This window comes from Triplophysa rosa, linkage group LG13, assembly GCF_024868665.1.
Source record: "Triplophysa rosa linkage group LG13, Trosa_1v2, whole genome shotgun sequence".
Classification (NCBI taxonomy): domain Eukaryota; kingdom Metazoa; phylum Chordata; class Actinopteri; order Cypriniformes; family Nemacheilidae; genus Triplophysa; species Triplophysa rosa.
In genome coordinates, this window is record NC_079902.1 from 19,997,420 (window position 1) to 20,024,180 (window position 26,761).

Below are 26,761 nucleotides of genomic sequence, written 5' to 3' on the forward strand. Positions count from 1 at the left end.
GCACGTAAAAAAAACTCGCAAATACCAGTACAATGACGAACGCAAACCTTAGTAAATCGCGTTGCGTGATTCATTTAAATACTCTCCTCCCATAAAGTTTGAGTCTGAAGAGGAAACTCCTACGAATGCATATAATAAGGTCAGTCGCATGAACAGCTGTGTCCATGCCTTTTCAGCGCTAATTTTCACTGCATGTCTTTAGTAAATACCAACAGTAGTGAACAAACTTTCTTTAAATTCTTTAATAACACTTGGCTTATTTTCAAGTTTAAATAAAAATATAGACTCAGACTCAGTCTCAGAAGACCACTGTAACCGTTTGTTTAGAAAGAAGAGCTAAACAACCGCATGCTGTGTAATAGCATATACTGTATGAGTCAACGGAATAAAATCATGTCATGCAAATGTGTACAGGAATGCGACGGACCACAAGAGCACGCCAGAACATTTAAAAAGGTGATTACGATTCATTATCGCAGCTGTATACCGGACCGATACACACATCCATTAATGCGCAGTAACATGTTGAGCAACAAGCTCATCTTTTCATCCAATTAGCACAGAGTGTGACATCTATTGTGAATCAACATAAAGAGTATCATTAAAAGAGTGGCGCGCAACTATCCCATGATTGTCCAACACGGTCATTATTGTTCACTGGGTGAGAACATATTCATTGATGATTCCATTTAAAAACAGTTGTTCAATGACATTGTTTTAATGGGTAATGAGACATGTAATACTCGGTGACCACAAACACCTAAGGGGTCGTCCATACTTGCTTCACCTCTGAACAACTTTCATTCTGAGGTAACCAGAGCTGAGAAGCCAAATATCAACCAATAATATAACAGGTAACATGTTTCATTACCCTGTCATCTTAAGACAAACCAAACAGTCTGCCATTTATAACAAAGAATATGTTTTACTCAGAAGTATGCGACACTAAATACTAACAGTTATCTAAAAAATGTTTATTTTTACTATTAATTAATAGTTTTAATCAAGTTACCATTTCACAACAAATCATAAAAACATGTTTTTTGAACTTTTTTTACTTTTATACAGATCCAAATCTGTATAATTGATTTTGTTCTGATGAACACAGAAAAAGATATTTGGAAGAATGCTTGTAACCAAACAATTCTGGGGCACCATTGACTACCAAAAATTACAATGGTAGTCAATGGTGGCCAAGAACTGTTTGGTTACAAGCATTCTTCCAAATATCTTTTTTTTGTGTTCAATGGAACAAAGACATTTATACAGCAATTTTTCCTACTATGGTTGTCAATAGTGCCCCAAAACTGTTGTTCAACTATTTGACAATCTTTGTGTTCAGCAGAACAAAGACGTATATAAGGTTTGGAACAACTTGAGGGTGAGTAAATGATGACAGAATTTTCATTTTTAGATTAACTATCCCTTTAAGTAAAGTATGTTCATCGTTTTTGCAATACGTTCAATAATTTCCCTTATTGTACACATTGTATGTATGTAACATCACATGGTCATGGCTACATCACATGCTATATCATCATTCCTCATTTTTTAAAAGCTAATAAAAAAGTTAACAGATCAGAGTTAAGCAACTAATTAACTGCACTTGGTTCTTTGAGAAGACATCGAGTGTACTAAATGACAAAAGTTCTTTCATGAAGAGCCAAGAAATTCAAAGACAGGCATGTTTTCTTTAAACTTTACTTTGAGGTCAACAACCAATTCGATTTTCCAGCGCTCATTACAGAACTCGAGTGCATTGCGAACGCTGTTTCTTAAAAGCAACCATTTAGTAAAAACATTCTGTTCTTCATCCCCCCCCAAAATGCTTGAAAATACACAACACCTGCATTTTACCGGGCAGGCTACACCTGTGTGTCTGAGACATTCAGCTTGTGGGCAAACCGGCACAGAAAATGAGAGGTTGAGCTGCGATAGTGCTCATCATTTCCTCCTGTATTTTCTGTCTCTCTCACCCTCTGTCCCTGTCATGTCTTCATGTCTTAAGGCCACACCTTTGTATGTGAGCACAAACAAAGGCAGACAGTCTAATGGAGAGGATCCCTGTGATTTCAGCCCCTAAGTCCGCCCTTTGTTCCACCCCACACTATTAGGAAATGCCATTAATGCTGTGCCAGACATTGATGGATACTGACAGTCGCTGACTTCTCTGGTCAAGAGAGCAGCCTGCAGCCGTAAGTGTGTCACCAGCCTTCTCGCATGTCGCTGTCCTGGACTCTAGCTTGAAGGGTGCACCTTTGTTCTAGCTCCCTCAAACAGGACAGCTAATTGTGTGACTGAGGTTCGAGGACAGAAGATCAGACCGAGAGAGGAGACGGCCTAGACGGGCTTCACGTGTCAAATAACGAGGGAATTAGAGCAAAATGAGATACATGTGCCCTTTCTCTTTATTGATGGGTCTTTTATTTATTTCATTTCCTAGTCATCTATTGTCAAGAAAATGAATGCTAAGTGAAGGCTGTTTTGTATAGCGGCTGGCTAATATGATAAGACGCTTTCTACATGGCCTGGTAAGAGACGATAGCAAAGACTAAGCATATATCATGCACCTCCGAGTTGATTAATGTTTTGTCAAATTACGCCTTCGTACGGGCAATCTGCAAGAACGAAAAATCCACGAGAAGAAAAAAGGCATATCTCAGCATTTAAAGCCATATCGCATCGTAGACACATTTGAGTTGCTCTGTAGGGAGAGAGGCCAACGTTGACTACAACTGTCCTGAGATCAGAACGAAATGCCCATAGGAATGGAATACGACTGGATTTGTTCAGCCAGACACACAGCACTGACGTGTGATGGCAGAACAATGCAATGCTTAAGAACTTTTCTGCTTTTTGTCTCAATAGCAAGGTGATCATGAGTCACTCGTTCATGTTTTTCTGTCAAAAACAGTTGTCTTTGTATAATTTGAGCATTAGCAGTTTCAAAGAACATTCACAAGCTGCCTTATCAAATTATCATGGAGCGTGGAATGTTTGTTATAAAATTAAACATAAAGCGAGTCTTTAATTTGCACAACATAAAAAGGATCATATTTTATCACACATTAAAGCAGAACATCTTCTAATTAGAATATAATTCAACAACCTGTACGGCTACATGACATCTAGACATATTCTCTGTTAAATGTATATATATATATTGCATAATATATTTGTATATATTAACTTTGTAACTAGCTTCACGCATAGGCATTATATGTGTATATAAATATAAATATACATAATTATGTATGCATACAAACTTATCTGTGTGAAGCTAGATACAAAGATTGAATATATTATGCAATATAATATATAACAACACATTTTAAGGCCCAGTGAAGGAAATTTAGCGGCATCTAGGGGTGAGGTTGCGAACTGCAACCAACGGCTTATTCCACCCCTCTCCCTCCCTTTCGAAGCACTATGGTGGTTGCACCGGACTAAGATGTCGTCACGTTTTTGCTTCTTTGCAGGAGGAGATAACTTATTTACGAAACACACTCTGTAGAGCAGTTTGTCCATTTAGGGCTACTGTAGACTAGAAACATGGCAAATTCCATGTAAGGGGACCTGCGGTGTATGTAGATGGAAATAGCTCATTCTAAGGTAATAAAAAACATAACGCTTCATTATGTAAGGTCTTTATACACCTCTGAAGACATAGTTATGTCTATAGTATTGCATTTCTGTCAATAAATCCTCCAAAGAATTACACACTGGACCTTTAAGGCATCGGCTCTGTACTGTACTATACTGTACACACACAAGCACGCGCGCACGCACATACACAGCCTGTGTGCAAAGCTAGTAAAAAAAAACAATTTTTTGCAACATATGCAATCATTTTAGGAATGTAAAACACAAATAAATCCTAATTTTAAAGTCAATTATCTTACTGGTTACTGATATCCTATAGAAGACTTTTATGGAGTATTTTCCTCTACAGTAGGTGAAGTTTATACTTTCCATTTCAATCCACTGATATCATGTTAAAAGCGAGCACATTCAGAAAGTATATTAATTAATAAAAGCACAGAATGGTTACAGAATTAAAAGACAGGACTGCAGTGAAAGAGAGACATACCTCTATGCTCCATGTCTCAAAGACGCTGTCTCATCTAATGCGTAAGGAAAGCTAATGTATGGCATTGATTAACTTAATAGAATGTGAAAGGTAAGACATGCTTGTTAGAGTTAGACCGAAGCTAGGCAAAAGAGAGATGCCAATTGGGAATCGTAAAGCATTTACAAAAATGAGAGGCTTTGTGTTTCCTCCTTGCTTGTCTGGTGTCCAATTTATAATTCTTTATCCTATAAACCCTGAACAAATCTTTCAAACTTGTTTGAGAGAAACGCTTTATTCTTTCTAGTGAATCCGAGTAGATTTTCAAGGTACAAAGTGTCCCATTTAATTAATCCTTTATCGCGGCGCTTCTCAACTGATGGGTCGCAGGTCTTCTCTGATAGGGTCACAAACAGGAAAAAACAACAGTTAATGCAAATAGACAAACGCATCTGAGCATGTAATTGTAGAGGGATAAAAAGGCAAAATGAAGGCTTATCACATTTTAAAAGAGAGGAGAAAACGCTTTATCTTTTAGCGCTGCACCCAACGGCCATACAGACGTGGATTTTAGTGGATACTCATCTGTCACTTAGCAGACGCTGGCCAAACCAGACAGATGTCAACATGGACGGACTGTGTGACATGACCTCCATCCCAAACCATAAAAAATAAAAATATTTCTATAATTTTGTGCGATTAACCATTTTAGCACTAGTGCAAAATGGGTTTCCAATTTGGCAAACTTTGGCAAAATGTTAAATGCTCTCTGATTTGTAAGTCTTTTTTGATAAAAGCATCTACTAAATGTAAGAAATGTAAATGCATCTGCTTCATAATACAAAACCAGAACTACATCCACAGAATTTTTTTTCAAGCACTTCACATTAAAAAGAATTAACTAAATAAAAAAGGCAGGTTTGCCATTAAAGCTGTGATCGCTCTCAAACCCACATTATCCCAATCAACACTGAATAAAGCAGAATAAAGACTAGCTACATATTTCTACGCCAGCCAAACAGCTATAGTAAAATACATTTGTGAAGCACCGGTTAAGCTCAAAGCCCTTTGTGCACCCGCGTAATTCATGAACGCATGAGATTGTTATCACCTGTGCTATACATAACCTGATCTGGCATCAAAACACCTCTTATTCGCAGCGTTCTACTATTTGGAGAAACGTATGTGTCTAAATGTAACAGTCTGAGATTTACTGCAATGAATCGGTGCGATGCCACACGCTTAGCGGTGTAATTCAGTAGCCTGAGAGTCGTGAATGAGACAATGCCAGGACACCTCTAGAGTTTCCATCAGTGAAGCGAGATCTTGAGTAACCGAAGTGAGTCAGAGAGAAGATGAGATGAGATGATTCACCCAGCCATCAATGAAGGATCTCTCAGAGCAAGCCGGAAATGTTCCATACACAGAGAGCCATGAATGTCAGGGCTAAAATCTGAATAGTTTTTTTCAGGCTTAAATAGGAAATCTTAAACTACAGGCAGGGAGACGACCTACTTGGGTCAAGCTGAGATGTGTTCAGACATCTGATAGGGAAAGAGAGACAATTAAGTCTTGAAAGTATAAAAAACAGCATGGACGGTCTGAAATAGCAGCACAACTACCAATTAAGTTCAAAGCTTTCTCTTCGTAGGTGGATCTCATAAACATGTGAATTTCTTTTTTGTGCGATTAAAATGAAATATATTTTAAGACCATACTTTTTTCCACATTTTCATTACATATTGAACTTTACGTGAAATTGTTTTAATTGTTTTTCTGTTATGTTGATCTTGTTGTTATTTTCTCATTTCTGTTGTGGCTGTACAGTCCTTTGGTCTACTTTGTAGTGGAAAGGGCTCTATAAATAAAATGGACTTGAGACATAACATTTTCATTACATAATATTTCCATCAACATTACGGTACTGTATTACAAACCAAATCTACAACAGACTAGGGCTGCTCGATTATGACAAAAATCATAATCACGGTTATTTTGACCAAAATTGAGATCTTGATTATTTAACACGATTACTCACTAACTTTTCAAACAGCAAATCATTTTTTTAAATAGCTTGAATTTTAAACTGTGAATTCAACTGAACAGCTGAACCACTATAAAGAAAAGCTGTGCGCTGTGGTTTTATACCACAAGCAAAGAGAGGATGCTTGCGAAATGGAATGGCACAATAATCGTTTTTGATTAATTCTTTTGATTTTGTAATTGTTGAAGGTCAAAATTGACGATTACGATTAATTTTCGATTAATTGCACAGCCCTACTACAGACCCAAATTTTATCAATACGCTCAGCTCACGATTTGATACGATACACGATAGGCCTACTCAGTTTACGATTGCGATTGCATCACGGTATTTGAAAAAATGTAAAATAAGAAACTGACACTCAAATGACAGATTGCCCTAAAATATTAACATTTTTTTGTAACATTTGTTATTTTGTTAAAGAATTGACAATGTTCAAAGTTGAATTCAACCATCTTCATGTAAACTAATAAAAAATGAATAGATCTGTCACAGAAAAACAAAACAGAATTCTAACTTAAAAATATAATATATATATATATATCATTTAAAACTATTGCCATAGCTTTACAATACATTTCCTAATAGTTTTCTATTGCAATAAGCAATACACCCCTATTAAATTCTGATTTAAATGTTTTTCTTTTTTTTGACAACCCTGAATCCTTTCAACGTGCCTACCAAAATATGAATCATAGCTAAAGACTACATGAATATCTCCAATAACGGTGTCTGAACTGCATCTGTGCTTTGCTGCAGATTACGGCAGAAAATGAAAATGAGACTCATCCTTAGTTTGAAGCGGAAAATGTGTTTACAGTAATGCACTTACAATGGATGCCTCGAAGGCAAGCTGGCAGCGCCACGAATAAACTATTAAAATAGACATTAAGTTGTAAATAACCTTGAATATTCCTTTAAGGCTTCCAGATATTAAAAACACCAATTTACATTAGCAAACTCCCTCACTTCCTCCGCTATGCATTAATCATTATTAACAATTCATATGATAATTTACGCCGCTAAAGATGCATGCGAATCACCTGAAGACAAACCACAGCAAGCTATCCTCTAAGGACAGTGACTTAATAAAAACACCTGGCACTGTGAAACCTTTTATTGTGATGACATCAAACCCTAAGGTCACGATATCCACCCACAAAGAGGTTGGATTTCAGAGCGAGAGTGGAAATGAACAGAAGGCCTTGTTCATTTATATGTTCCAGCGCTTCAGTCTTAAACTCCCAGGGGACTCTCTATGAACATGCAGCCTCTCAGCAGGCCATTTCTGAAAATGTGTGTGATTACACTGAAAATTAATCTGATATGTTTGGCTTCGTTTTGGTGAAACGCTAGAAGCGGCTGCACACAAAATTGCTTTTAAGCAGTCTCGAGAGTTGCGAGGGTTTTCGCACTCATCTGAATTTGTAGGAACACCTCTCACAAAGGAAACGATGATACTTGCATTCGTCTGCCAAATTTAAAAGCACTAAAGCTCATTCAACATGCATGACCACCAACATGAGTTCATCATCATAATATAATACGATCAAAGTCATTTGGGACCAACAGGCACAAATATACAGTACACACATACGCTCGCTGTCTCCAAATATCTTTTCATAGAGGTATACAATGTCCCAAGGAAACAATAAACAAAGATTTTCCTTTTACCCTTCTTTACCATTAATAGGCTTTAAAATGAACAAAAAAAATATGTGCATTCATATACTGTATATAAAAAAGCAAATTATACTTTCTATACACCACACACATTAACGTTATTCATTCAAATCCATATGCAGCACTGCACATATTCGCAGAATGAGCAAATCTGTCATGATTAATTATTACAAGCATAAAGTCTTAAATCTATTTCACCAGCTTCACTGCTTTTTACATCCTCGCCAAGAAGCCGATGCTCAAAAGCCGGAAATCTCATCCGCTGCGACCACATTTCACACACAACCCGAGTTGAACGCAAACGTCTGGCATCATACTACTCTGTGTTAAAGTAAAAGGAAGGAAATTAAATGTTTTACCCACACACTTTTGCAAACTAGACACTACTAATAAAACATGTTGCCAAAGCAAGTAAATGTGTTAATTAATGTGCCAACCCTCAGTGTTTCAAATGAATATACTGTTTTTACAGGTGCTAGGGTGATGTTACCACAGCCAAGTGACCCTCACAAAATATTTATCAGGGTTTATTGCTACTAAAATACTAGTTAGTCTTTGGAAACAATCACTATTTTTGAGATTTTGTTTGGTGCTGCAAGTGGCACGGAAATCACAAACAGAATCTTAAACCGTATGACATCATTTTTACACATAAATGCGGTACAAACGTTGCATCTGTAATCAAATATATCAAATAAAATGAAGTGACAACAAAAGTGAAGTGACAACAAAAATAAAAAACAACAATGAAGATAAATATCTTATACTATTTTATATTAAGAATAATAATATATTATTTTATATTATTAATATTTATACATTTATATGTTTACAACATTTTTGCTATGTCACACATAGGTCACATATACAATATATTTGTCAACTACTCTGAACTGTGATTCAATTATTTATGCCAATTACATTTATGGAAATAATTGACAAGACATTGTGCAATTAATGAAGCCATTTATACAAAAACATTACAAATTTATAAAAAATATCACATTACGTTTGAGACAGAACGTGCCCTCTGTGCTACTGATATTCTGTGATTTTTTTACTTATTAAAAATGCAACTTCAAAGACACTGGGATTTTATATCATTCAAATTAATTTCCCCCTAGTGCTCGACATTTCCTCAAAACAAACCGAGCTATTAGGCTATTAGTTTTGGATACCGCTTGTTAATTCTGGCTCATAGCCTAGTGAGCTGATAGCAAACAAAGCTCTCATTAATTGTCATGACAACAACAACATTTACAAGTGAACTGTATGATTTTTGCTAAAAAGGCTTTTTTCTATCCGAGCTTAAAATAAAGATAGAAAAATAAGTTAATAATTCATTGAGTTATTTCCCTTAAAGAGTGTCAACAGGCGCTATGAAAGCAACCAACTTGACACAGCAACACTGGCTCAGCCAATGGCATGAGGCGGGGGCGGGTCTATCTATTTCCTTGACCAATGGCGGACAGGGGAAGCATTTATAAAATCAGTTTGAAAACAGTTCTTTTTGTAACTATTCTGGTGAAATTGTTGGCTTCGAAATAAAACGCTTCACCTTTAACACGTCATTTTATTTACACAGAACTGAAACTGCATCAAGCACACAAGAGGCGGGTGGGTCAAAGCTGGCATATTTAACAAGCCATTGTGCATTCACACCGAATATGAAGCCTGGCTAATATCAAGATACAATAGGTGAAATGAAATATTCAGATGTTAAACACCATTTTGGATGAGTAGATGTTTTATGCTGGCGTCCCATGATGCATGCTGAGTGAGGGCTGAACTACTGGCCAGTGTTGAATTGCCAGCTCGAGGCACGCCGGCACTGACTATGAACATAATGAGCAAAGGTCGGTAGGCCTTCTTCCCCGTCAACAACATCACTTCAAGAGGACACGCTTTGGCTGTCTTTCAGGCAACTCTTCCTAAAATATCCTCGCCATTAGAGAGCTCACACCACCTACGGCCTGCCTACGGTGAGCTGTAATTCAGAACATGCCAAGACACTGTAATTTCTATATTATGTAAAGCGCAGAAACTCAAGCTAGATTCATACAGTACATTGTTGGTTGAATGTCTGTGCTTGTCCGTGCGAGCCGTGCCGCCACCATCTAGGGTGTTGTGGGTGTTTGCCAAGGCCTTGCTATGCAGTTGCTATGGTGTTTTTAATGCATTGCTACAGATTTGTAAGGGTTTCTCTGTGTTTACTTATTGGCTTAAGCGTGCATCTGTGATAATCTGGTCCCTAGATGCGATTCAGATCTTTTCTTCAATACAAGTCTATGAGATTCTTGGCCTGTTTATTGCCCTTAAATATAAAACTATATAAAAGCTGACAAACAACGTAAATGACACACTCAGTTTTGAAGGGATTGAGTAAAAAAAATGTCATTTTTTCACCCTCATGTCGTTCAAAACCTGTATGCGACTCTTTCATCTCTGAAACACAAAAGAAGATATTTTGAGAAATGTCTCAGTGGTTTCGTGCCAATACAAGTCAATGGGGGCCAATGTTGTTTACCAATGTTCTTCAAAATCAACGTGTTCAGAAAACGAAAGTCATACAAGTTTGAAATGACAAGAGGGTGAGTATATAATGAACACGTTTTCATCTTTATATGCCTGGGGTTTGTTTAATCATAAACTTGGGCGACGGTAATAATAACAACGCTTGCTTTAGCTGGCACCACTACTTACACATTCAGAGCTTCAACCTCCAACTCGTTCCAATTAGAAAAATAATTAAACTTCACAGAGAAATCCCAATCACGTTCAATATCAATATCTCCGAGTAACCAAAGGGCTATTTGCTTCAATATAGAGAAGTCTAGCTTATCAAATCCTACAAAAGCATGTTTGCTTTCATCACGATAAATAAGCAATTCTGAATTGAATTTAACCAAGAACTGCACCCAGAATTCTGTGCATCAAATGCAGACAACACGAAGGTCTAGCAAGCAACCCGAAGCCTCAACAATGTATGTAGGAAAACCTCAAAAAACAGGCTGAACTCAAGAGCCTCATTAGCCTTGAAGTGGGCAAAATATCAATATGATGCACTGTCATTTCTTTTCATGCTAGACGACTCACGCGGTTCAAAGGAAGGCTCCGCCCCACCCGTATTATGGGCTGGCTAAGCGTTCAATCTACAACACGGTAGTCGTCAAGACAACGCTCCCTTGTGGAAGCCCTCTGGAACTCTTGTGTGAGGCGCATACAAATAACACTCCTCTGGAAGCGACTTGGGCAATCTTACAAGCTCCGAAAGGACCCAGAGGACCTCCATAAAAGGCAGGGATTGAGCACCTCTGGCTTAAACTCTACTCTGTCGTTGATTGATGGCCAATTAAACAGTTAGAGGGTTATTGATCACGGGAGAATGAAGAGCATACCCAAACCACCCTAAATACGCTGGATGATGAACCACAGATGGGCTGAGAGCGTGCCGAGTGCCACGGCGAATGTTTCATGTTTATGCTCGCCGTCGCTGGCGAGTGAACCCTACGGAGTAATAACAGTTGAAAAGACCTAGTCGCTTTTGTTGCGTTAGTATTGTGAGATAAGTGCTCCGGGTCTATTGAGTATTCCAGCAGATGGTTCATCATTAAAGCAGACAGATCTTACTTAGATCTCGCAGTCTGCAAGTTAAGCCAAAAGCACCTTGGGAAATGCGTTCTTATCTCTTTGGGGAGGGGCATTCACCCGAGGCTTTCACCGAGCCGAGCGTTCACAGTGTGCCGAGGAGCAGCGTCTGCACATTAAATGCATCTGGACTCAAGGTCAACGGTACTCCAGCTTTCGCTGGCCACTGACAGCACCTTAGGGAAGAAGAACGCGATTAGTCTCTCCAGTGACAGCGCTGATCTTTGGTTCCTCGTGCTGACCTCGTCTTTTCTGAAGGGCGCTCGCAGGAAGGAGCAGGTGCTGGAGCCCAGGATGGGACCAAGATTATTTCAAAGAGCTAAATGCTAGAGGTCAACCAATATTTGGAGTTTATTTCTATATACCGTCTGTGCTGCTCAAAAAATTAAAGGGAACAGTTAAATCACATATTATATCTCAATGAACAAAACAATTAAGTTAAACAAACAAACAAAAAAATGTTTTATACATTACATTGTAATAACGTGATAATGGTCATTGGTCAAGGAAAGCCAAATCATCAACACATTCATTTTAACTTTAATGTTTTGTTCGTAGAGATCAAAATGTTATTTAAGTGTTCCCTTAAATGTTTTGAGCATATAGTATATGTTGTACAACTATATAAAACTAAAAAAGAAACACATTAGTTAAGTAAATAAAATAAAAAATAAATGAAAAGACTATATTATGAATTATACATGAACAATAATAAAAAAAGTTAACGATAAATATTGTGTGTAATCATCAAATAAAATTATTCTTAAAATATAAACAATTAATAACATTTAATTTGTAATATAATTATATGATATTTATTTGTTCAGCACTATCACCTATACCACAGCTAAACATCATGAAATTCTATTAGCACTAAAATAATAATTGATATTGATTGTTTAGTTATCAGAATGTTTTTCCACCTTTTTCCAATTCAGTTCTGCACGACTATTGGTCGACCTCTAACAAACCCCTAAAAATCTCCACTCCCCCTCATTTTCAATAGGCCACGAGTGCACAACTGACGCGAAAGGGCACATTTCCCCTGAGATGTGATGCAGTCTGATAGACGACTTCCCTCACCTCAAAGGTTCACGTCACACTTTCTCATCTTCTCCCCTTGCATCTCCTTCCCAATTTGCATTTGACACTTATGGAGAAGACATATATAGCACCACGAGATAAGAGAAGAGCACATTTGTCATCAAATGGAGCATGCGCTTGGATTACGGAAAGCCAGCTGCTGTTGACTTACACTGTTTGCCTTCTCCGCGATTCTGCTACACAATTTCACGCCTCTCCATTCATCAAACTCAAATACTCTACATGTATTATAAGCTCCGCACATATTATATACGCGCGCAAACTGCGTAAGCGGCAGAAACATACCTTGTATTTGCAAAGAAGCATGTTAAGATTGTGAAATTGCTACGCGAGTAGTGTCAAGCAAACAACGAAAACAGATTCAATCATGATCCGCTTCTGAGCGCTCGCTGGAGATATAAACAACACTGCTCTCAAATATTCATCTCCTTCTCTGAAATGAAAGAAAAACGCTCAGTTCTCTTGTAAATATATCACAATAATTCATTGGTGTGACTGTGTGAGTATAATAAAAGTCAGAAATAAAAACTTTCAGAGTTCTCCTCGTACATACATAAACTGACTTCATAGCTTGCAAGTGGATGGGGCAAAAAGATGTTGAATTTTTTCTCACGTTCCTTTTTCACAGGGAAAAAAAATCACCACAAACCGCACTGAGAACTCTATACAGAATTATAATCTGGCATGATTTAGAGGACCTAATGTTCCACATTAAAACCTCAACTTTAAATAACTTCCCCTTAACATTTTTCCCAGAGACCCAGTGGACAATGCAAGACTAGAATACTAAAAAGCTGGCTTCGTCCTAATTGCAATAATCCAAATGACGACTGTAAAATCACGTCTCTGAGGTCTGGGGAGCTTTCGTGAGAAGCTTCTTAGCCGCGGCATAAGAAAGCTTTTCGAGTTCCTCTGCGCCCCGGATTCCGCCCCTTTCAGCCAACAACCGAGCGCGCTCACTCCCTCTGCCAAAAATCTCTGTAACAAGTTCGCCACAAACTCCAGCCGCAAAATCCCCCGACTGTTTCTTTCTCACACACACAGCGAGAACAGCAAACCCATTATATCTCTGCTTTTCCGAGGAGCTGAGAACAAACAGGAAACCAAACTTGACTGCGGGGTTATGATGTGGATCATTGTGTGGCTTATCTTCAGCGCTGCTATCAGCCGTCCCTGCTTATGATGCCGACATTGAAATTCATGTCTCACATTCTCCATCAGGAAACTGTGGCATAGGCTTGTGATTCTCGACTGGCGGGTCGCGACCCCACAACGGCTTGCGGGTCTGTTAGGGTCTCTCTGTCTGACAGGGTTGCAAGTCAGAAGAGAGAGCAAATGCTAAATGCAAATACAACACAACTAGACATGAACTGTTTAGAGTTAGACGGCGAAATAAACAAGCTTTTCAAGTTTAAAAGAGATGGAAAAACACTTATTTTCTGTTGCTGACATCAAAAGCGGTGTGTCTAATCAAACTCTACATTACAATAAACAACAGGTTCACAAGAAATAAGGATAAACATAAGCTGTGCCCAAGAAAATTGAATTTGTGCAATGGATTTCTGGGTGCTGACACTCTAAAACACCACTGAAATTCAACGGAAATAAAAACAGGCATTTTGTTAGATACTTTGGATATTTTGGGTTCATTTTGTATGCTTAGATCTCCACTGGAATGTAAACTCTGGATTAAAGCATACTAGCAAGGACTTCTGTACAGTTTGGTTCCACCCTGAAAGAAAACACACCCTCACAAATAAAATGTGCTGATTCCTTTCGCCTACATACTGATGAAAATCCTCCCCGCGGCTCAGCCGCAACTCATCTCCCAGAAGGCACCACATTGTTGAGGAGAGCGCTCTGTTCTGTCTCTCGTGCGCTCTCTGATGAAGACTGACAGGGCGACCTTTATTTTTGACCGGATTATGTTTCAGGGGAAAGACAAGCTTGCTTTCATATAGAAAAATGCATCGTCAGCCTGTTTCTCCGTGCTGAGAGCAACTCGTATGATCTCTGGACTAACCGCGTCTGCAACCACCCATGCTTCTGTTATTCCCCCCCACCATCCAATTTACATTTCCTCATCTTCAGACGTCCAAAGCGTCTGATCTTTTTTTATTGTTAGCGCAAGGAAAGCAAGATAAGTGCCCTTGACAGATGAAACAAAGCACACAAAGAAAGTAAGGCGGTAGACATTTTTCACGACGCCCCGCAATCTGTTAAAATTCTCCACCGTTTAAGCGAGCATCAGAAATGCCTCATAAATGTCATCGTATTTCTTGCCTTTCCCTCTAAACCGTGATTCCTGTGGGACATGTTTACTTCATTTTAATTTATATGAAATCTCTCTCCAATGCACAGGAAAATGCTCTCTTAATTCGGTTTGCTAATACATGTACAATGTCCTGGAGCGAGAATTGTAATTACACAACTTTTAACAAGTTAGCCCACAATCTGCAGCGGAGAGACAGCTGAACAATGCAAGCCAAGTGTGAAATTTTGACGGTGCTCAGAGGATACTCATCAGCGTTCCCCAGCTGGGCTTTATGGTGATGATTACTAAGACCTCCAGGAGCACAACACAAGTTTCCCACAATCATATTTCCCACAACTAAGACCTGCTTTAGCTCTCCAGATCTCTTGACACAATGTGCGATGGTCAAATCAGAAGAAAGACAAGAAAACACGCTGTGTCGGTACAAGCAGGTAATGCACTAAAAACAAAGTATGGCTGTGGTTCTGTAATCTTAAATACAAACTATATGATAATCAGTACTTTGGTATTTCTTGGCGTTATGATCTGTTATTGCAAAGTTTCGTTTTTTCAGGATGAAGGAATATAACTCATAATACCACACTGAAGACAAACAAAAGTTTGCTACAGTAAGAAAAAGAATCAACAACGCCATCTTAAATTTGTTCTTCACTCAACTCCTATCCAAAAACACATTAGATGTGATATATGAGGAAGCCTCTGCCTTCAACAGAATTACATGTCATTTTAATTATGGAAACGTAGACCACATACAAATACATTATTACCTGAGCAACCAGTTATGAAAATGATTTCGGCAATTATAAATAAATAAACAAAATAATATATTATTTATGCGAAATCAACTAGAAGCAGTTTATCAATTGTAGATGCTATTAAACTGTAGTTTAATCTACCATAACAACAAGGCACAAAAATGTGACCGAAAGAAGTGCAGGACGTGAGATGGGAGGAGAGCACGAGCATTTGTCTGTCACATACGCACCCTCCTTTTCAGTGACTTCACCGAGACTGCGCTTCTAACCACATTTTATAAACGCGTAAACACAACGTGTTCAGTGATGGTCAGAGCTCAGTGCATACTTCGTAAGCTGCCAGAAACACTGCAAATGCAGAAGGGAAGCGTGAATGTCAAGCGCTTCATTTGAGCTGACGCTTCCATTCCCCTGCGCTGCGGTGGGCAAACATTTTACGCGTAATTCTGTGAGCAATATTTAACCATACAAGAATGTTTAAAACAGCTAATACACATTGCAGGTCGTTTACAAGGAAACACGCCCTTTGTATATTTATACGCGTGTGATGATTTCGCCGTATGTCTCGTGCTCGCCGTAGTGTCGCGTTCTCGCAGAAACATGTCAATCAAACTTGCTCCGCGTTCAAGTTCACGAACGGTTCCTGACCTTCATTACTGGAAACTAATTCTCAGTTTTGCAAAACATGTTTAACTGTGCCGCCTTCTATATTGTGAAAATAAGCCACATGCAACGTGCTCTCCGTATCGCTGTGTATCAGGATGGAGGATGCAATTGAGACAAAAGATGCTGGATGAAAGAAAAGTCGACCACAAAAGTGCCACAAAATCGACTTTCGGCCCAAATTACTTACTTGGCATGCAAATGAACCGTCCTTGCGCTAAATGTTATTTTGTATCATTCTGGAACGCACATCACAAAGAGAAAGCGCGTGCTGCGTAAAAAGCAATTGCGCGTGAAATTCAATCTGAAATAGATGTAGAAATTAATCAAACTCACCAATGCAGGTAAATCCGACGGAAAACAGGCAGATCCATGCGAGTACGAGCCCGGATCTCCAGCGGACAAAAGGAGCCAGGTGTAACGGCATCATGTCTTTATCACCTTTCTCGTTTGAGTTTAAGTCAGTGAGATCAACTCAATGAGTATCTGCTTTCAGCGTTAAGTTCTCGTAATATTACACCGATTAGTGAGGCCAAAGCATTTATTAAGTCCTCTATCAGCACATATCCTCTTCCTGAACCTTAGCCATGAGCGCGTCTCGGTTGCTCAGAAACAGCGGCGCATCACAGGTGTGGTAAATAAAGACTCGTCTCTTATTTCTTCAGCTGAGCGTACTAACCCCCCATACAGGCATGCACACGCTCCAAACGTGCGAGGAGAGTGAGAAATCGTCCTCACACTTCTTCGTCCTCTCACTCTCCGCTGCAACAGTACTTGCTCCGGTACAAATAAAGGCTGGAAATTGGCTTCAGCGCGCGAACATCTGCTGGTACAGCACTGCAGAAGGAGACGGGATGTATAGAACAGCAGCGGAGAAAAACCCGGAACGGCCCATGCTCCTTGACTGGAATGGATCGGAGGGACCCTTGGAGACGACGCGTCATGATTAAGTGAGCGGGAGCGAACAGAGTTCATCAGACGTGCAGCGCGTCACATTCTGTTCGTCGATTATATAAAAGCGTTAAATGTACCATTATTGAATAACGAAATGATGAAGAATGATAAATGTGTCTGCCCATTCCATGTTTGTGCTATCACATTACAATGGAATGGAATAATTGAAAAGGTATTGAGTGTGGTAAAGATGCTTACTTTAAGGTTACTTTACCTGTTTTATATATGATATATTTTTGAATGTTACATTACATGTTTAGAATCTATCTGGCAACAAATATAAAAACATAGTCAGACTATGAGTGTACAGATTTAAATGTTCCTTGCCAATCAATTCTATGTTTTGTATATGATTCCACATCATTGAGTTGATCAGTTTTCTGGCAAACATCACCATGTTCCACACACCTAAATCAGGATTTCGAAATATGTCAATAGATAAGACAGTCCATAGTAAATTCAAGCATTCAGCTAAATCACGCCATTGTACTGCATGTCACGTTTTGGCGCTTAATCCTATTCAGCCCTTACCAACAGCATGGCATGGGTTGATTTTTGGAGTGGTTCAGTGGCAGTGTTGATGGTTTAATTCAAGTTAGTTGAAGTACTGTAAAGTAGCTGTGCCACAGCACCGTCTGGATTGAAAATCTTTTAAATATGAAAATATAATTTTATGAACCAGAAATTCTGCCTTACAATTTGGTCAGTGGAATAGGGCAAAGTTCAATAGGCTATGTGCAAGACCGAGAAGTTGAACAGTAAAACAAGTCATTAGCCAAAAAGGCAACTCGGTTATTTACTTATTGATTGTTAAAATAAGTAAATAATGGACAAACGTGCAAATACTTCTCCCAGGTTTTTACGTTTTGTATCATTAAAGATTTACAAATATTTCACCTACATAATGAATTGTACAGGCCACTGATGTTATACTCATTGATCAATATCTAGGTGCTTTGCCAGCAGCTTGTTCCCTGAAATGTTCTGCTTCCGTTCAGTCAAGATTTTATCGAGGTAAGAGTTTCTTCAACCCTTATATTATAGCCCTAGTACAATTCAATACTTCTCATGACATATCTCAGAATTGGCATAAATTATCTGTTCTTTCAAGTATTTAGCTGTAATGCACTCGGTGAGTTCTGTCAGTTTTTTTCTGAATCTCTGCTTAAAACGTGCTTCATGGATATAATGGATTCATGGGTTTAATAAACAAATTACAAAATTGCTTTAATAAGGGACTCTATGTTATAGGCATGTTGGCTCAATTAAATTTAAAATACCATTAAAATTAAATACTGTCTTTGTTCTTTTTTATTTTCTTTCTTTTGCGGATATACAAAATTGTCAAAGCAATTGATACCATGAATTTGGTATTGCATAAATATGACACTTATTACTTATGACACTAAATATGTGTCCTATTACTTTTTTAAGAGAATGTTCCGTTTTCATTGTTTCACGGCCCATTTTATATACCCTATATGGAAAAAGCTAATGTTTTTTAATAAATAAGGTCATTTCTATCAAATGGAGTCTCTACAAAAGTAATTTATAGGGAACATAACCCATTTACTTGAGAATATAGCCTACGATAACATACAGTAAGGTGCAGAGTACAGAGTGTAAATCAAGTGGTCGAAGAGTCTGTATTTGCTGATGCTTTGCTATTTTCCATCCAGTACACAGTACAGTTTGAAAAAATGGTCAAAAATGTACCCAAGCTGTCACTGGGATTGTACCCTTTATAAAGGTCCAAATACATGTGTATACATTTGGTACCTGAGGTATTGATACTATTGATGCAAAGGTGTTTTTTTTGTTTGAAAGGGTACCGCCCCAGTGATAGCTTGGGTACTTTTTTGACCTTTTTTGACAGTGTAGAATCCTCCCGGAAAGACTATACACTGCACTGTAAAAAATAAAGTATTAATATATAGTAACAGTATTAACATGAAGCTGTTTCACTTGAATGTATTTTGATTTTTGCACTCCATTGAGTTGACAGACATGTACAGAAATGTTTTAAAATGAACAAATAATAACACTAAACATTACCTGCACACCGGTGTTTATTTTGTTTATTTATTTGCTAAATATATCATAAAGATATTAAAAAATAATAATAAAAGAAAATGTACTGGAAATTTTCTGCCAGGACATTATTCATTAATTTCACAGACATTTCGATTAACCCTAAAAAAAATCAAAATACAGATAAAACAGGTGTAAAACATCATAATGGATAATTCCTTCATATTAATAAAGTACCATGCCCTATTTTACATATTTTTACTGTGTATTTGTTCTTTATGAAATAAAAACACAATTATTGATTTGAACCTTTATGACTGAAAATTCATCAACCATTTTTTCTGAGCACAAATCTCAGCAGTCCCATGACACAGCTGAAGTCTTGTAGTCAAATATGGATGCAATTTTTCTTTTCCACATTACATTTGAAATATCGTTCTACAAATTGCGTGTTTGCCCAAAAACGCTCTGATTACATAAAAAGATTACCTCAGGAAAAACAAACACAGCTTTGGGAATAGTTTAAAAAAAGATCTCCCACACAAACATGCGCTGCACACACACAGACAGTAGGTGATCACCTTTAAGCAAATTAGTCACATCACATCATCTTCAACGATGCTCTCAGTTTGAACTTGTGTTTTTATCAAATTAGATTTCAGCGCCACAACGCAGCGTCTGAGAGATTGTGTGATCATAATAGTTAGTCAGTGGATTGCACATTGTAGTGAAAGTCACTTAACCAGACTGCAGGAAAATGATGGGTTTAAATTTGCATACTTCCTTTTAACTCTCGTAGCGTGCCATCTACAAATTAGAATGCGTGATGTGTAACTGCACATTAGCATAGCATGTGTAATAGCATATTAGTGTTAGATAAAACTCCAAAAAAATAAAAACTGCAGAAATTCGAATACAAATGTGCTTTAAGTAATGAATAAATCAACAGAGATACGATTTTTATGCGCCCTGCTGTAGATTACTACCATACAGACGTGATATCTGCACACAGCTAGCAATCCAACAAAGTGCTAATATACAGAATATATATATATATCTTTAAAAACTGCTTTAGTTCATAAATATTGAAACTGTATCTACATGTATTCAACACATCCTCAGCATCCAACAACAAAAGCTTGACCGATGTGGTGACTTTTCGTGTCCTTGCATTTCTAAACATTATAATAAACAATACAAGAACCCACAGATAAAGCAGGATCGCATCTTACACTGGCCAAGCATTCACAGCTGAGTTTGCATACTTGTTTACTGTATTTATATAGTATGGCCTAAACTCTCTAATGCTTCTCGGTTGTGCCCTGCCACATTCTGTTGCAAACCCTTGAACTCTTGAAAGACCGCTGATGAGACTATATTCCAATGTCCCGTAATTCTCTGCTCCGGCAATTTCTCACTTTCACAGATATGGCCTTGGAATGAGATTTGACAAAAATGGAAGACCCTGGGAGCATCAAACTATGAAGACAACGCTAGAACCAATTATCTTCTAAACCCGTGCAGAATCTCTCAGGTTCTGTGGTCACCCCGTCGTTCCCTAATTCAATCAGATCGACATCCAGAAGAATCAATACCAATATTCAGCGTTTACATCACCTCGGGTGTTGGCATTAGTCCTGATGAGTCACAGCACATTGGGTTGCATTTAAAAGCTTGAGTGTGATCTTTAAAAAAGCTTAAATATAGTTTGGTATTTTCCCTACTGAACTACATGTTTTAATTGTATCAAAATAGACAAAAATCAGCAATTTTAAGATGTTTATTTGGATTTATGATAAAAAATCTGATCTGATATGTGACGTTTTGTCTTTGTTTGTGCATACTTAGTACACCTATACAAATTTTGTCTTTGTTCAAACCCTTGACCTCCAGACGGTTCTTATCCTGACGTGTAGTTGTGAGAGCACTCACTTCCTGTTTTGGCCGTTTATTAACTTCAAATACACAGACTCTCTTATACTAAAATCTACCGCCTCTCTCGGCTTCTTTTTAATAGACTCCATTTACATGATCTTAGGCTGTCATTACAACAGGGCAAACACTTCATTCAGGGGAAGCTCATCTAGATTTCTTTAATCTTACACACCAGAGGGATATATATAAAAAGATATGCTGATTTAATTCTCTCCCAGTCTGCACTATTGTAAATAAATTTGCATGCAATACGAAGGACGGACCTGCGCTTCTGAATTCATCAAGTTCAGCGAGAGGTTATCACATCAGGAGACTCCGATCGTGCTTGAGCGATGATGTAATGACAACAGAATCGAGCTCTGCTGTAAAAGATGCGAGACAGCACACAGATTAATCAAGATGTACAATTACAATTTGAAAAAAACGTGTTCTCTTAATTCCTTTTCTCCTCTACATTTCAGTGATTTGCTCAAGCTGCCAGAGACGACATCACCTCACCTCCCGTGAACGGTGGGGAATGATGAGAAGAAAGCGCCTTCCTCTGAAACACACATGCTCATTTGTGACAGTAACTTCTAATAGATACAGAATAAAAATGTCAAGTGCTCAAGGCATGTCGTCTGCAAGCACTTCATTGGGATCTTTCCCGGTTCAACCGGTGATATCAAAACGCACGGAAAATGTAACGCAACTTGTCAACGCTTACGCAGGAGCAGCTTTTAGTGACAGTTCCCTGCCCAAATCGGTAAGTAAAGATACACGTGTGTGAGAGAGACAGCGAGCGAGAGAAGGGGAAATGAGGGTAGTGACAGCCGATTGTCATTCCTGAATGTGAATGGAAGACTGTATTGTTACACCTGCTGTGCCTCGCTGAGTTTTTGCAAGAGAATATGATCACGGTTTGGGATCAGAATAGCAAAAAATACAATGACTCTGCTTCCATTTCAGATTTCACTTAATGATTCTGGTTCCTTAAGAAAAATGTAGATTTTTATAAACACTGATAAATAATATTCCTATACACTTGTGTTTCTCTACCTTTAACTTGTATTATTTATAATATATAGCGACAAACTGGCTTTTGTTCAGCAGTGCTTCTCAACTGCTGTTGCAACCCAATATCTGTTTTGTTAAGGTCACAGACAAGAGGAAAAAGGATGCAAGGACATTAAAACCTCTGTGTCCAATCAAACACTCATTTTTACAAAGATTATTTATTAAAAAATTATCATGAACAAATAAATGAATCAATAAATGTAAATTGATAAATAGCAGTTGGCAATATATATCTAGGTAACATTTCAATTTAAATGACCAATAATAATGAATAAATGAATAAAAAATGAACAAATCTAATTTAAATGCCTGATTTTAAAAACATGTTTGTTTACTTTTTGTCTATGTCTATAGTAATATTAATAAATTACCATGACTACATTAATTAGTAAATTTAATCTTTTGATGAACAGTAGTAGTAAACCATTTGTTGGGTCACCACTAAATCAGATGTAAAGAATGAAATCCATTCCCCAATTGATGTTGGGTCTGCATCCTCTAACAAGATTGTACATGTCAATCATATGCACTGGACTCAATGAGCCAAGCCTGTGAAAACAGTGCATGTTCATCGAGCATGTTAGAATTCACTGCATGTTTCTCAGGAGGTCAAAATATTGGATTTATACTAGGACAACATACCAGCAGAATAGTCAAATTCTTAAAGGAACAGTTCAGCCAAACATAAAAAATCTGTCATTTACAAATAATCAAGAAAGAAAGAAAGAAAGAAAGAAAGAAAAAGAATATAGACTTGAACAGAGAATAGAAATGTTCGGAATGACAGAGAAAGTAAATTATTTTTTGGGGGTGAAATGTTCCTTTAAAAAAGTATGCATCACCAATTATATTTAAAGAGATTCCTTAATATGCTTTGATGAGCAAAACTTGACTGAAAAAAGCTCTGCTGCTCCACTTTGCCTGCGATCCTAAAAAAATCAAGGCAAAAAAAGTACGACTGTCTTTTTCTGTGTTTTATATTTTCTCTTCTGTTAAAAATGTGTATTTCCTGCACTACACTTCCCACGACAAAGTCCCTTTGTTTTCTAAACAATCCCATTGTGTAAGTGTGGGCTTAGACCTTGAGTGATGTTGAATGTTTTATGAGTCTGCAGTATTCACATGCGCTCGCTGGGAAAGGAAGGGCTTTAGGAACTTGTGATAAAGCGTGTTAAAAGAACAAGAATAAAACAACTTATAATAGACAATGAAACTTATAATAGACAATTACGCATTCAGCAAAACTCTTTGTGCATTCAGGCTTGCGTTTTTAAACGTACTGCTTTCAGCTTACAGTATGTAAAACAACTGGCACGCTGGTGAGTGTGTTTATTTTGTCCTTGGCACTAGTCGTGGGTATGTTTGCCTGTCCAAACAGTTTCCAAAGTTCACTGCTGGCTCTCTGATACAGGGACTTGTTTTTGATTTCCAGCATTGTGTTATATAAGCAATGATGCCCCTTGGGCTAAAGGCATCGTTGGGGAAAAAAACGGACAATTTGTCCTGAATAAGCAAATTCACAGTATCGTCGCGGTCAAATTGATTCCACAGTGGCTGTCGGGGCTTCGAGAGAATAACTCTTCTGATGACTCAAAGAAGTCGAAGAAGAGTGATGCTTCATTCTTTTTTAATGCTTTCTAGGCTACGAGTTTTCTTGCTTGGGTTGCTGTGATGTGCACTCCAACAAGACGGTTTCTAAAGTGGGTCAGACTGCTGCGGAGCGTCAACATAACGCTTGTCAAGGTTGCCTTTAATTAAAACCTCTGTGATTCTGTCAAATCCACTCAACGCTCATCACATCAACTATTCCTAATGAAAATACAGACCTCAAAACTTTAGCCTGAAACAAAACCATCAAGAGATTTGTTAGATTTTGGCAGGCCCGTGATCTCCTACAATAGGGAATAATCAACCGGGATGTCAGAATTACGTTCTAAAAGCAGCAAAAGAAAAACTCAATACGGACGACGCTGTGCGAGAGAGATCAGAGGTGCACCAGAAAGAGAGGGACCGTCTGAGCATCGCCGGATCGACTAGTGCTCTATAGTTCGGATTGTGATTTTTTCCAAAGCTTTCATGTTTTTTTTCTCCTTTCTTTTCATGGACACTGTCCATTTATCTGACCACATTTCGAGAGACATGTCAGATGGATATCGACAGACAGCCCAATCTAGTGGCAAGTGCAGATATTGTACGCTCCACACATCCTGCTCATTCAATTCTGGGAAATTGGTCTCTTTGAAAAAAGCCTGTCATTATTTTGTCACGCCTTGTCCAAAGTGACATTTACAGCAAATAAGTCTACCAGCCGAATGACACAAAAAAGAACTGCTGTGAAGTCACGGCACTTTTGTGCTTTCTCTTCTGTTTCGACGGAAGAAACATTTGTCAGACGTCTCTAATCTTCATCGTCCACGTACGAAGCTGAGGTTATAAATGCTCTCACCTATATTTAAAAAACAGATGAGATCTCTTTAATATCGAATGGAACAAAAGTAAACTGTGATTTGCAGAGAAAAGAACACAGAAATCTCACACATGCATCTACTAGAGTTTCAGAAGAGATCTCAACAATGTCACAAGTTGAGCTCACATTTGCTAAAATAATAAAATCTGGATTGAAAAGTCAAGATTTTATCAAAATTAAAGCATTTCTAATCAGAATGACCCAAAACCAGAATATGATAGTTATACAATCTACATCTATCTGATCTACTTTTATGCCCCCATACTTTTAAAATGTCAACAATTGTTTCATTTATATATCTCTTCATATTATATCCCTAGCAATTTTAATGGAAACATGCAAAACAAAGGTGATACTTACTGTAAAGTGATGGTTTAACTAAAAATGTTAATTCTTTTATCATTTACTCACCATCATGCTCTCCCAAACCTGTTCGACTTTCATTCTACTACAGAAGATAAAAGAAGATATTTTAAAGAACGGTGGTAACCAAACAAAACTGGCCCCCATTGACTTCCATTGTATAGACACAAAACCACAGAGACATTCCCTAAAATATATTTTTTCTCAAAATATCTCTGAACCACATGAGGGTGAATAAATGATGACGTCACTTTTATTTTGGGGTGAACTATCTCTTTAAATAACACCTCTGAGCAGTAGTCTCGGTTATCCAGATGCTGAATAAAGAAAAGCACATCAAAACATCAGAATCTAACATGCAGAGGCTTCAAATATCTCATATCCATCACATACAGTAAAACTAAAGTTGGTCTTCATCAAACATATGATGCTAAAGGAAACTTGAAGCGCAACAAAGATCTGAAACCTTAGTTGTGAGATGAAACAAAAAGCTTTTGTTTGTCTTTCAGTTGAGCTCTCTTAAACCTTAGGCATGCTGTATAATCTTTTATTGCTGTAACGGCAGAAAGCAGTCACAGGTGCTAAAGCGCAAAAAGTAAACAAAAATGACTCGAGTAATATGTTTAAAAACACAAAGAAGCCCCAAGTGATGCTGTTTCAGCAGTCATCTTACTCCTTTTTAGTGATACAATTTATTTCCTTTGGCTCTCTTTCGCTTCGAAATGGATTTATTACATTTCCTTAAAATTTGAGCTTGTTCAGACGCCACTGTAAATGCTGCTGCATCACAATAATCACATTCAGCCCCTGACAACAGACGCCACAAACTGCACCCCCAGCACTTTCCTTAAACATCCTTCATTCACGAGTTGTGCTTCTTTCGCTGCCATTGTCAAAAACAAGTCAGTAAAAATAGTTCAAGGAGCCATCTTGGCGGTACTCAGAGGTTTACTTTCATCTTTCATCTTCACGAGCTCTCCATCAGAGAAACATCCATCCGCCCGTTCAATGCGTCTTCACTCAGAAATGAGGAGCTGATACATTACAAGTGAGGCGGTGAAATTTCTCTCAGCTGTGCAATTAAAATCAAACCCTGATTTTAAACCTGAAATAAAGCTGCAGTGAGTGCAAAAAGTAGGCCTATCGGTCTAGTTCTTTTAGCTTTGACTAATTTGTATGATGTTAAAAGGCCCTTTCTATTCTATTATAAAGGATGAATTGAAATAAGAAAACATAGTATCTATAAATAGAAACATAATTTGTTGTTGGGGATTTAGTTCTTTTTCCTTTTTCATATTTGTGCCAAACAGCACAAGCCAAACAGATGTTTTTCTTGCGTCACCTACATCGACAAGAGACAGATCTTTCCTATTGATTTTAACGTATGTTGCCGTTCCTATTAAAGTGACTGGCCAACTGTTGCAAGTACTGTTGGTTAGTTGCACTTTCCCTTGTTTAATGCGTTAACATTTATGCATTTGTCAAACGCTTCAATCCAAAGGGGATTTACAGATTAAAGAAATAAATTCAATCAAAACACTCTTCCAGTTAAGCCACAGGACCGCCTGCTTATTGATTCTGTTCATGTCATGGAAATTATCTTTGGGTCATCTTGTAAATAAAGCTACATTTAGATTCTTTAAACACTGGCACGAGGCCGACGTAACAACTACGAAGCTCAGACCCCGCAGAGCGGCGCGAAATGTCAAACATC

The 26,761-nt window shown here is 37.9% G+C and overlaps 1 protein-coding gene and 1 long non-coding RNA gene across 7 annotated transcripts in view; one reads left to right on the top strand and one right to left on the bottom strand.

Annotated features, from left to right (window-relative positions):
* unc5a (unc-5 netrin receptor A) overlaps positions 1-17,100 on the bottom strand; it is a 168,723-nt gene extending 151,623 nt beyond the window's left edge. Inside the window, exon 1 of one of the 6 annotated variants that reach the window (XM_057349912.1) lies at positions 16,578-17,100. In XM_057349912.1, coding sequence (XP_057205895.1) covers positions 16,578-16,671 — 94 coding nt within the window. In that variant the 5' untranslated portion in view covers positions 16,672-17,100. The remainder of the gene's footprint in view (positions 1-16,577) is intronic. The other 5 variants (XM_057349915.1, XM_057349914.1, XM_057349918.1 and 2 more) reach the window with 5 other exon arrangements.
* On the top strand, positions 17,086-21,898 carry LOC130564044 (uncharacterized). The gene is made up of 3 exons (XR_008964186.1): positions 17,086-17,191; positions 18,147-18,209; positions 21,623-21,898. It is a non-coding gene; the product is annotated as an uncharacterized LOC130564044 (long non-coding RNA).
* Positions 21,899-26,761: the final 4,863 nt, after the last annotated feature.